Source organism: Musca autumnalis, unplaced genomic scaffold, assembly GCF_047663935.1.
Source record: "Musca autumnalis isolate F117 unplaced genomic scaffold, ASM4766393v1 scaffold_2, whole genome shotgun sequence".
In the NCBI taxonomy this organism is placed as follows: Eukaryota; Metazoa; Arthropoda; class Insecta; order Diptera; family Muscidae; genus Musca; species Musca autumnalis.
Window position 1 is genome coordinate 144,372,243 of NW_027411755.1, and position 13,335 is coordinate 144,385,577.

At 33.3% G+C, this 13,335-nt stretch overlaps 3 protein-coding genes across 3 annotated transcripts in view; 1 reads left to right on the forward strand and 2 right to left on the reverse strand.

Moving 5' to 3' along the window:
• The window catches only part of LOC141394697 (RNA-binding protein 5-A), a 91,312-nt gene extending 78,535 nt beyond the window's left edge, over positions 1-12,777 (reverse strand). The window contains exon 1 of the mRNA XM_073969481.1: positions 12,764-12,777. The gene's annotated coding sequence lies outside the window, so the exon portion shown is untranslated. The remainder of the gene's footprint in view (positions 1-12,763) is intronic.
• LOC141394700 (zinc finger matrin-type protein 5) overlaps positions 1-13,335 on the reverse strand; it is a 345,637-nt gene that overhangs the window by 12,305 nt on the left and 319,997 nt on the right. The gene's annotated exons all lie outside the window — the stretch shown is intronic.
• On the forward strand, positions 4,463-6,483 carry LOC141394684 (protein pelota). Its single transcript, XM_073969462.1, has 2 exons — positions 4,463-4,742; positions 5,138-6,483. The coding sequence occupies exons 1-2, from the start codon at positions 4,705-4,707 to the stop codon at positions 6,261-6,263; spliced, it is 1,164 nt and encodes a 387-aa protein (XP_073825563.1). The 5' UTR covers positions 4,463-4,704; the 3' UTR covers positions 6,264-6,483.

Consider the following 13,335-nt stretch of genomic DNA (forward strand, 5'->3'; position numbering starts at 1 on the left):
CAGGTTCTGGAACCGAGCACTGTTGTTGGGAATATCAATGGTTTACCAGCTCTATGCTGGACAGTTTGACATTTATCGATATTTCCGAAAAATCGACAATCAAAACTGATCGTGTGTACCCCGCTTTAATGTGACTGCTCCCAAAAAACCATGTAATGCTTGGTTTACATTCGGCCTCGTTTCGTGATTTCGAAGGCGTTTCGTGATTTCGTGCGGAATCAAGCAAAATTTATCATGATTTCGCATACAAAAATGAAATCATCTCATTTCGTGATTTCAGCGAAAACAACATCGAAATCACAGTACACATGATATACAACCTTGCTTTTGCCTAAAAAAGTACCAAAAGTTGCAACACTTTTCACGTATGACAATAAACAAGGTAGATGTGCGAACTGCTGCAACAAAAAATGTTAGTATCAAAATTTGTAAACAATGTGAAAAAATATTAAATTACTTTGTTACAATGCTATTTTTCATTGTGTTCCCGTACTTTTTAATGGTAATTTTAGAAAATAGAGCGAATTGTCAAAAATTTGTTCCCCATACAAATTTCCTAAAAAAATAAGGGAACGGAAAAATGACGGAAATTGCAAAAACTCCAGCGGAAATGTCAAAATCAACGTATCAAAATCAACGTATCAGTTATAATATTAGATACCAATGAACATATGAACATGTTTGCTGCTGGTTTCTACTAGGCCAAAATTTTATGGCAGAAAACAGGAGAATAGGGTGTTATTCGTCGCTATTTTTGTTTAAAGAGAATTGCAAGTCTTGCTAGATTTCGGTGTACAGGAACGCATTTTTTGCACTAAACGGTAAAACTATTGCAAGTACTAATATTTTGCAGGTGCTGAGCAAAATTTTTATTTATCAAAATTTATTAGTATGATTTCTTAACGATAATCAATTATTATTTATTTATTTTTTGGTACTATACACAACTAATACGATATATAGATAATTTTACGATAATTTTCGAAATAAAGTTTTAAAGTTCTATATTGTCGTATATTTTTAAAGTTTAATTCAATTTACAACAACTTGTTTGGAAAATTCATGTTCGATCAGCTGCGCATATGCATCTACCTTGATCATTGTGATATGTTTGAAATCAAGAAAAAATAAGTGTAAACACCGGGGTGTATTTCAGGATTTCGTGAAATCCAGTGGATTTTGGAGCGCAAGTGTAAACTTGGCATAACAATCATGGCACAATAATACAGGTACAGCGGCAAAAACAGCTGATCTTCATACCAGTTGTCAAAATGCATTATTGTGAACAAAATCACATACAAAATGTAAACAAGCAATTCACAGCAATGCATTATTAGCTTTGTTCCATTACTTTTTTAAGGGTAAGGGTGGTAAAAGAGAAAAGTGTCAAAATTGCTCTCTCATGAACATTTTTACCAGAAAAGTAAAGGAATGGAAAAATTGTAGATCTGGCAGCAATGTCAAAAAGAAACATAAAAAAATCAAATTTCGTCTTTTATTTCACAGTTTTTAATTTAGTTTTGTCAGCGCTCGACTTTTTCTCCTTTTTCGTCCATTTTCTTATTTATTGTGAAATAAAAACAAAAGTCGAAAAATCAGTTCTACCTGTGGTAGAAGAGAAAGCCATTTTCGCTCTCTCTCCACTCTCACTCTCTTAAAAATTGCTTCCAGTTTCGCCACTTTTCGGGGTTAAGGAACGCTTTGCAGGCTAAAAATGGTAACCTCAGGTAAGTAAAGGAACACAGCTATTGTGAGCAAATTTGACGTTTTGTATGATTTGATGTAATGCTTGGTTTACATTTACGAAATCCACTCGATTTCAGCTGTCAAATCCATAGGTTAAACGTCAAATGAAATCCAGATGAGATTTCATTTGACGTTTGAGCTATGGAATTGACAGTTGAAATCGAGTGGATTTCGTTAATGTAAACTTAGCATAACACCTTCTTATTCCACCATGGGCACAATAATACAGGTACAGCGGAAAAAACAGCTGGTTATCACACTAGTTGTCAAAATTCATTATTTTGAATAAAAACACATACAAAATGAAAACAAGCAATTCACAATTATACATTATTGTGACCAAATTTTACGTTTGGTATGATTTGATGTAACACCTTCTTATTCCACCATAGAAAAAAAACCGACAGAACTGAGCAATCGATATTTACGAAAAATCGACTGTCAAACTGATCGTGTGTATCCCGCTTTGCTCTAAAGCCACACGCTGAAACTTTCCCATTATTTTGGCGTTTAGTCCCGGTCCACACTAACTCTTATGTTACACGCAAAAACTTTCAGACGAAACTTTCCCCAAAGACGTATAGCAATAAAGACCCGAACAAATGCATTTTCCAAAAACATATGCTAATAGTTACACATTTTGGTTACAGATGGCTACACAACTCACTGGAATTGATAACAGCAATGCCAATCGTTTTTGATTCCCATTTCTCGCGGCAGAAAACATTAACGTCGTGTTTTGTGGCTGAAATTTATTTCTTCACTATTTCTTATTTTTTATTTAATAAAAAAACAAAAGTCAACGCCGCAAAATTTGAGTTTTAATGTTTTTCTTGTCAATATTCCAATGAATAACAGTTTTCGTTTAACAGAATGTTGCTATGATATCGTAGCAACAGAGGTTAACTCCCTCTACAGTTAATTTTTCACAATTGACTTTTCCTATCTTATAATATTGACATCTTTGCTTTCCCATTATTTTGGCGTTCATAGATCGAGTTCCATACAAAAGTAATTTTATGAAATTACTGTAATGGGGAACTCGACCTAAGAACGCCAAAATAATGGGAAAGTTTCGTATGAAAGTAAGCATGTAACATAAGAGTAACGTGAATTTCATAAAAAAATTTCATGAAATTAGGCGTTCTTAACTCTTATGTTACACGCTGATACTTTCATACGAAACTTTCCCATTATTTTGGCGTTCTTAGGTCGAGCTCCCCATTACAGTTATTTCATAAAATTACTTTTGTATGGAACTCGATCTATGAACGCCAAAATAATGGGAAAGTTTCGTATGAAAATTTTAGCGTGTAACATAAGAGTAAGCGGGGTACACACGATCAGTTTGACTGTCGATTTTTCGCAATTATCGATAACTGTCCAACCGTCCAGCAACCACAAAATATTTGGTGGTTGCCTGATGACTGACAAAAATGAACGGCCACACTGGCAAGCAACCGATTATTTGAGCAAAACTTACAGTCAAAACTGATCGTGTGTACCCCACTTTAGACCGAATTCCCCACTACAGCAATTTCATCATATGTCGATGGTCAGACTAGCAAGGTTTCTTGAAACCAATTTGGTTAAAGTTTCTATTCAAGGTTCTTTAGTGTCCACACACGTTAACGTGAAATTAAAGATTTTTGCTGTGTCCTCTTTATTTTACCATTCGCGTTTGTTGTGTTTGTCACAGCAATGAAAACAACACAAACATAAATAGACTAAAAAACAACACAAAATAATTAACATTAATAATTAAATTAATATTTTTAGTTAAATTTTCACTATTCCATTAATTGAATGTTTTTATTAAATCTTTTTATGCTTGTTTTGCTGTTAACGTTTGCTTGAGAAAATAAAAATGAAAGAAAATGAAAAAAAAAACTTGCAACGAATAACAAGAAGAGGCAACACAACAAACATAGAAAACCATGTACATGGATTTCACTACTTCATACCCCTCGCCTATAAACCTGACGTCGCCATGTTGTAATCGTGCAAGTCTGACCATCGACTATGGAACTCGATCTAGAGACGCATAATTTCATGAAATTTTTTAATGAAATTCCCGCTAGTGTGGACCGGGACTTATAGATCGAGTTCCATACTAAAGTGATTTATGAAATTACTGTATTGGGAAACCCGACCTAAGGGGTAGTTTACACCATATGTAAATGCCATATGACACGAAATAAAAACATTCCATATCTACCCTCGGAGACGTGTGTAGACGTAGTTTTTTTACATTTTTGCTGGTGTGGCCCCACAAAGTAAATGGCGTAAGGAAAATCTCCAATATTGCAAATATAAGCGAATATATAACGATGGAAAATTTCGTGTCATGTGACATTTACATATAGTGTAAACCACCCCTAAGATAGTCAAAATAAGTCCCGGTCCACACTAGAGTGATTTCATTGAAAAAATTGCATGAAATTATGCGTCTCTAGATCGACTTCCATAGTAGATTAAAATCATAAAATTGCTGTAGTGGGGAATTCGATTTAAGAACGCCTAATTTCATGAAATGTTATAATGAAATTCACGCTAGTGTGGACCGGGACTAATGGGAAAGTTTCATATAAAAGTTTCAGCGTGTGGCTTTAGAGTTAGCTGCGAAAATGCTAAAATTATGAATAAAAATTTCCACCCCTGATATGTTGTGTTGCAATAGAAAACAAATATACGTTGGCAACTCTTTCAGCGAAAAGAGAGACGAAAAACATATGTTAGATATGAGAGCAAAATTTTTGGTGGTCTGTCGTCGTCTTGTATTGTGGCTTGTGGAATAGTTTTGATTTCCAATACCAAGTTTGTACATAAATGAACATGCTGGCATTTTCGAGTTGCACAAATGCCATCCGTCTAACATTATAATAAAGAAAATTATATTTCAACAGTAAGAAATCATAATAGAGCACATTAGGCTGAATTTCTAGAAGCCACGGAAATATGAAGCTGGTCAGCAAAAATGTGGACAAGGGTCAGGGGTAAGTTTGGAGCAGGATGAATGTTTGGACTGGATTCGGATCGCCCTGAAATTTTTACCACAGATAGGGCTTGCAGTGCTGATCACGCCAATATATATATTGGGCAGGATATAGGCTCCGAAAGTTCAAAAAATGCCTTGGTTTTGACGATATGTTTAGTTTAAATCGAAACTTTTTCATATATAGCCGGCCTTCGGTCGGGGATTTAAGACTTTCTCCTATGGACAGGAACAAATCACGGCTAACGCGAACAAAATTTTCCTTCAAACCTAATTTTTCTATCATCGATCCGAATCGAGTCCGTATATTCAACTTATGCCGTAAGTTTTAATTCAATTGCTAATTTCCTACAAACGTGCTTTTAATATCTCCCTTTTTCTAATTTTCGTAAATAGCACTGTGGTCCTAATACCCGAAGAATCAGAGGATATGTGGCATGCATATAATCTTATTGCCGAGGGTGACAGTGTTCGAAGCACTACCATACGTAAAGTCCAGAACGAAACAGCTACAGGTTCCAGCACGAGTAGCAGAGTACGCACAACTCTAACAATTACCGTGGAGACAATAGATTTTGATACACAGGGATGTGTTTTACGTTTGAAGGGACGTAACATTGAGGAGAATCAATATGTTAAAATGGGCGCATACCATACACTAGATTTAGAACTCAATCGTAAATTTGAATTGCGTAAACCAGAATGGGACTCTATTGCACTGGAACGTATTGAGATGGCATGCGATCCAACACAATCGGCCGATGTAGCTGCGGTGGTAATGCAGGAAGGTCTTGCCCACGTTTGTCTTATAACGCCCAGTATGACATTGGTACGCAGCAAAATCGAAGTAAATATTCCCCGAAAACGAAAAGGCAACATACAGCAACACGAAAAGGGGCTTAGTAAATTCTATGAAAGTGTTATGCAGGGTATTCTGAGGCATGTCAATTTCGATGTAGTCAAGTGTGTATTGGTTGCATCTCCCGGCTTTGTCAAAGATCAGTTTATGGAATATATGTTTCAACAGGCTGTTAAGCTTGATATTAAATTGTTGCTGGACAACAAGAGCAAATTTATGCTTGTCCATTCCTCATCTGGTTTTAAACATTCACTGCGAGAAGTTATGCAAGAACCGGCTGTTATGTCTAAAATTTCCGATACAAAAGCGGCAGGAGAAGTCAAGGCCTTGGAACAATTCTACGCAATGCTACAGTGTGAGCCATCGAAGGCTTTTTATGGCAAGAAACATGTAACGGCAGCTGCAGAAGCCCAAGCTGTTGAAACTTTACTCATATCGGATAATTTGTTTCGTTGTCAAGATGTTAATTTGCGCAAAGAGTATGTACAACTTGTGGAAAGTGTGCGTGAAGCAGGGGGTGATGTGAAAATATTTTCTAGCATGCACATTTCTGGCGAACAGCTGTCTCAATTAACCGGTATTGCAGCAATATTACGTTTTCCAATGCCGGAATTAGAAGAGGATTCAGATGGTGATGATAATGTTGATTCGGATTCAGACTAGACAGCAACACATAATGATTGATTATAGAAATAGATAGGCGTTATAGGCAACAATTTATAAGGAAATACAAATATATATTTACTTGTTTTTTTATAACCATTTCATATTGTAAAAAGTGCTCGCTTCATAATTACAGCGTTTTGAAATAGACATAATTTAGCTGTAAATATAACGTAAATAAAGTAACAGTTCTTCTACTAATTTCAGACTGCAACAATAATTGCAAATTTGTTTTAATGTGAAAATCCTCAAAACTAGGGCTAGTTCCGAATCGTCAGTTGCTTTGTATTCGTGCATGAAACTAGCAGGTATGTGATAGAAAACGATTCGACTCGTTTTGCCATAAATCGAAATCGTATATCTCCAATTTTGGTAAATATTTTAATGAAATTGAAAATGGATTTTAAAAATATTATTCAAATAAGGGGCGTTTGCGAAGCAAAACTGTATATATTATCAACGGCACTCCGACTATATACCATTTCGATTCTGCAAATCGAGTCGATTCGGTTTTCATCACATACCCGTAGGTGTTCTTAAGGTGGAATTAGTTATGACATAACAATAAGGCCATATCAATCAGCAGATTGAACCATGAATCAATCAATGTATTCGATTAGAGGGGACATAACATAAAGCCGTAACCATAAGATCCAAATGGCTTTTGTTTTTCTATGGTTATATGTATGTCATGACTAACCCCCAGTTTTTGTAACTTATTTTTGTTCGTTCGTCTATATTCGTAATAATTTAGGCATTCATAGCTCAGCCCCCAGATGACATACACATCTAATTTTTCGTATACCCGTTCCATATATCATTAAGGATTCCTCATTTAAAAATCAGCGCTCTACATTTGCGCTAAAGCGAGTAAATCGATCTACAAAATTTGACAATTCGTGTGAGAAGAATAAAAATTTTTACAAAAACTGGGGGTAATTCTACCTTTAAATCGAGTTCCATACTAGAGTAATTTTATGAAATTGCAGTAGTGGGGAACTCGATCTAAAAACTAGACTTGTGTCGTTCATGAACGAAATTGCCCAACACTAGCTACAATCGTTCAGTAAATCAATGGCTCATATGGTTTATCTCGTTCTTTTAGCTCCTCTGTTTCTTTTTGCTTCTTTCGTTTATATTCAAAACAGTAACCACCACCATTTTTTGCACACAGTCAAACTCACACAAGCTGCGTCAGCGCTAGCATGACAAATTTGTTCGTTAAAACATTTGTTATTATCTCATCAACACTATTATACTTGAGTAGTTTTTTTTTTTTTTTTTTTTTTTTTTTTTTTCTACTTGCCAATCAATCATTGAGAAAACATGTACTAAAAATTAAAAAAAAAATCATTTGTATTTATCTCATGATAATCATTCTATTTGAGTAGTTATTTACTTGCCGAACGCTCAGTAACTTATCGTAATTATAACTTATTTTTAAGATAACAATATTTTTATATGTAACTTGGAGTAGTTTAATTTGCAATTTAATTATAATCGGCCCTAGGGCTTAAAATTGCATTCACTGAAAGAAAATAAATAAATAAATAAATTTGCACACACACACAGGGCTGCCAGATTATTTTTATGCAAAATCGTCAAAATGACGATTTTTAAAATTAAAATCGTCAAATCTATTTTGCAAAATCGTCAAAATAATCGTCAAAAATTAAAATGGGGATATTTAGTAATATTTACATATATTTTTAATTAAAATAAACATAAAATGGATATTCAAGTTAGTAAACATGTTTTTATTTCAAATTAGTATTAAATTAATGCTCTGTTCCAGAACCTGCAAGAAGCTACTATTTTTTACTACGATAACATTTTTTCCTTTATGTTATCGGAAAAAATAGTAAAAATTAGTAGATTCTTGCAGTTCTGGAACAGACTAAATGTTATCGTAGTAAAAAATAGTAGCTTCTTGCAGGTTCTGGAACAGAGCAGTAGTGTTTAATAATGGGGTTTCTACACGGTATGTTTTTTACATATTCATGCATAGCATCTGTCATTTTTTTCGACCATATGTAATTCCTTCTGCACGGCAAACATTTATTTTTCATTCGTTTTCTGTTGTTTTCTTTATATATATCGCGTACAAACAAAACAGCTGTTTACCATTGGTTGTACAGACGAGAATAGAGCGCGTTCTATTCGAAAAATATACATATGTATGCACATAACACTTTCGTACGTTGAAATTTCTGTATGGTTCACACCACGTGTACAAAATTCAGATTTGTAAAAAGTGACAGTCGTTATGTATAAAACATACCGTGTAGAAACCCCATAAAAGTATACTCTACATTGAATCCTTAAGCCTTTACCTAATTAACTGCGTGTTGCGTGTGCGTTCAAAAATACAAAAACAAAATACATGTATTTGTTTTTGTTTTCAATTTGAAATACATGTATTTTGTTTTTGTATTTTTGAACGCACACGCAACACGCAGTTAATTAGGTAAAGGCTTTATGAAGAGAATTTAAATACATAAAGGGTGATCCATTTAGAGGTTCCAAATTTTTTTAAAGAAAAAAATAGAAAATTTCATTTGAATGGAAAATGTTTATTATCATTTGAAAGAACATTCGTTGGCATGTGATATCATACGATCTTGGTCAATCGACCGTCCCAAAACGTAAAATTGTCTGTTCATCGAAGTATTCTTTCAATAAATCAATTGATTGATGCCATGTAGGGGAAGATGGGCCGTCTTCTTGAAACCAAAAAGTGGCCAAGGTCACGAGCTTCATTTTCAGACATCAAATAATCGGCTGTCATGGTCGCAATTGAAGCTTATGTTCTCACCGACATAATTTTTGAAGAAATATGGACCGATGATTCCACCAGCGGACAAACCACGTGAAACAGTTGTTTTTTTCTGTATGAAGTGACACCTCTAGAACCTCTTTAGGTTTCTCTTAAGGCAAATGCGGCTACTTTCCTTGTTTACATACCCATTCAGAAAGAAATAGGCCTCCTCACCTAACAAAAATTGGCTTGAAACACATCCCCAATAAACGTGAATTTTCGTAATAAAGTTGAACTATTTCTAAACGTTGTTCAGGCGTAAGTCTTTCCATGATAAAATGCTTTACTTTAAGAAAATCTGAATCCAATTGTTACTTGTTGCTGGATCCTTCTTGTTCACAAAATGTGAAAATTCGTTAAGGATGTGGAAAAATCAATAAAATTGTTCTCAAAATCAAATCTATTAAACTTTTAAAATTTCTACACAAAGCTCAATATAAAAGTTAACGCACTAAATTGCCCAGAACAGAACATATAATTGTTGAAATTTTGACTTTTTGTTCCTTTATAAATTTACCAAAAAATAGGAAAATTTTGCGGGTTCTGTAACAGTGCAATTATATATTTTGCTTGTTTCCATTGAATTCAGTTTGGTTCTAGTTAAAAATTCTTTTGCATATACACTAAAAAATATGTATGTAATTATTGTTTAACAAATAATTTTTAAAATCAGCTAAGAATATTTGAGCAGTTTTTACAAATTCATATCTTACAAAATTTTTTATGACTGTATTAGCAAAATATCCAAAAATCGTCATTTTTTGGGTGAAAATCGTCAAATCATCATTTATAAACTTTTGACCAAAAAATCGTCAAAATGACGATAAATCGTCAAATCTGGCAGGCATGCACACACAAAGTGGCTCATATCGTTTCGTTTGAACGAAAAAGAGCCAACGAACGAAGTGAACGACACGGATCTTTTTGGTGAACGGAATGAAAAAGATCGATCCGCTCAATGAACGAGATTGCCCAACACTACTAATAACCCCTAGTTTCATGCACGAATACAAAGTCGATGGTCAGACTAGCACGATTTCAACATGGCGACGTCAAGTTTATAGGCGAGGGGTATGAAGTAGTGAAACCCATGTACATGGTTTTCTGTGTTTGTTGTGTTGCCTCTTCTTGTTATTCGTTGCTAGTTTTTTCTTTCCATTTTCTTTCATTTTTATTTTCTCAAGCAAAAGTTAACAACAAAACAAGCATAAACAAATTTAATAAAACATTTAATTAATGAAATACTAACAATTTAAGTATTAATTTAATTATTAATGTTAATTATTTTGTGTTGTTTTTTAGTTTATTTATGTTTGTTTTGTTTTTTTATTGGTGTGAGAAACACAACAAACGCGAATGGTAAAATGAAGAGGACACGCAAAAATCTTAAATTTCACGTTTCCGTGTGTGGACACTAACGAAACTTGAAAAGAAACTTTATCGAAATTGGTTTCAAGAAACCTTGCTAGTCTGACCATCGACAAAGCAACTGACGATTCGGAAGTCACCTCTATACATTAAAATCATGTCAAATTGCTCTGTTCCAGAACTAAAAAGTTTTTACAATTTTTACGACTTTTACACATTTTGCTTTCCCGTACACAAAATTTATATGAAAATCGTTTACGACTTTTACAACTTTTACGACTTTTACCACTTTATAAAGTACGGGAACAGGCTATTTGTCTTCTCTTTCATTGCAGTTGTCTTGTCCATCGTTTCAAATTCGCGTAGAAATATAACAAAATGTTCTGAAAACTCCAAAATTTTGAAAAACAAAATAGAAAACATGAATAAAAATAATATAATTTAATGTTAAATACATATGTACATATTTGAAAGAAAGAGAAATATTTTACAGTTCATACCAATTAATTTTACTTGTCTTTTGGCTGAAACTTTCTTTAAAATCAGTAAATAAAAAGTATTAAAATATAATACCCCGTTTATATATAACCGGATTTAACAAACCGACTGGGTTTTAAATGTCAATTCCATTGCTTATATTTCAAACAAATCCTCTCAAAGTAGGTTAACCCTGCAAAAAGCTCTAATATAAACAGCATATAAATCAGTCCTTTCCTTTTTTACTTGCAAATCATTTCCGATCATCAAGCTTAATTCTAAAAGAGAAAATTAATAAAAAAAATCATTAAAAATGATCTTCGCCCTAAAAGGCAAAATTTCAAAAAAATAAAAAAAAACAGGCTGAGCCCGACTGGTATTTGAATCCACGTCCTTGAAAACATATAAAAAATTTTGTCATGGCGTGTTAGAGTTCAAAGCCATAACTCATAACTTCAAAGGCAGCGCAAAAAGTGTTTGTCGTGAAGAAAATACCTTACGGCGGCCAAATATCCGCGGAAATGTATAAAACACATTTGCATTTGAAAAAACGAAAAGTTCTAGGACAGAGAAGCCACTACATAGTCGATACATCCGAAGATCTGCTATTCCACGAAACAACTTATGAACATTTCATTTGGCACTTAGCAATATTTTTGACAATTCGCAAATTTTTGCATTCCACCGAACCCTTATTTTTGATAAGTTGCTAAAGATAAGTTGAGTTTGCATAGTTTTCAAAAAATATTACTCTTTTTTTGATTACTGTTCCACAAACATCCTCTTCTGCTAAGTTGTAACTGCAAAATATATTTTGGCACATATATTTCGTCCACAGAAAACTTTGCATTTTGTTTTTGCAGACCAAATTTTGATAAGTTTGCCTAAAATTTGCGGGGTAAACGTCCTCTTTGCCAGTGTACATTGTTAAAACAAGTAAAGGTATTAAAACGTTTCAACGGGAGATTTTGTTAGGAAATAGGGAAAACACGGTAATGACAAGAAATTATAAGGATCCAATTAATTTTTTTCTGAACTTTCAGCCTTCAAACCAAAGAGGAAATAAGCGTGGATTTTTATATATTTTTTTAAAGATTTTTAGGAGTTACCAAAAAGGACAATAGGCCTGGATTTTTTTAAAGATTTTTAGGTGCAACCAAAGAAGACAATAGGCGTGTTTGTTTTTAAAGATTTTTAGGAGTTACCAAAAAGGATAATATGCGTGGATTTTTTAACGATTTTTAGAGGCAACCAAAGAAGACAATATGCGTGGATTGTTTTAAAGAATTTTAGAGGCAACCAAAGAAGACAATAGGCGTGGATATTTTAAAGAATTTTAGAGGAAACCAAAGAAGACAATAGGCGTGGATATTTTAAAGATTTTTAGGGACAACCAAAAAAGACAATAGACGTGGTTTTTTAAATATTTTTAGGAAATTATAAGAATCGAATTACTTTTTTCCGAACTTTCAACCTTCAAACCAACCACCCACTCCGAACTTCCAATTGATAACAACCCCATTCCGAACTTCCAACCACCCCATCCGAACTTCCACGCTTGCTAACCCCGAACATCCAACGTCAGAACCACCCCCTTCCGAACTTTCACCCTCCGAACTTCAACCCTGCGAAGCACCCCATTCCGAACTTTCAAACTCCGAACCATCATACAAATCGATGTTTCTCCATTTTACACTTAGCCTAAACTATTTGAGAGTATATTTTATTTCATTTCACTTTATTTTATTTTGTTTTGTTTCCTTTTATTTTTTGTGTTGTGTTGTGTTTATTTTATATTCATTTTGATTTATTTTTTATTATATTTATTTTTCTTTTATTTTTATTTTAATTTATTTTTATGTTATTATTTTATTTTCATTTTATTTTAATTTAATTTTAATTATATTTTTATTTTATTTATCTTTTTATTTTATTTTTTTTTTATTTATTTTTTTTTTATTTTTTTTTTTTTTTCATTACTCAATTTTAATAATACCAGTTACTTTTCATTTTTGTTCTCGCGTCCCATTTTTACATGTCTTATTTATCATTGCCAAGTAGAAACAAAAAATAATGCAAAGATGATAAAATGTTCTGTGGAACAAATAGCATTCACACTTTTATGTATTTTCCTTTGATAAGGAATACAATTGAAGAGTTATTGAAAACACGCGCTTGTTAATGTTTATTACATGACGTTTATTACTTCAATAACTAATACTAGAATTATAACATAAGATGAGTGATGACAATTAGAACAGCTGATAGCAATTATTTGGTCTGTTCCTTTACTTTTGAAAATGGTAAAACCGGCAAAAGTAGCAAAAGTTGTGAACTGCTCTCATATGAATTGTGTGGTGTCAGAAGTAAAGGAACGCTTTTCGAGTAAAAAGTGGTAAAACTTGAAGA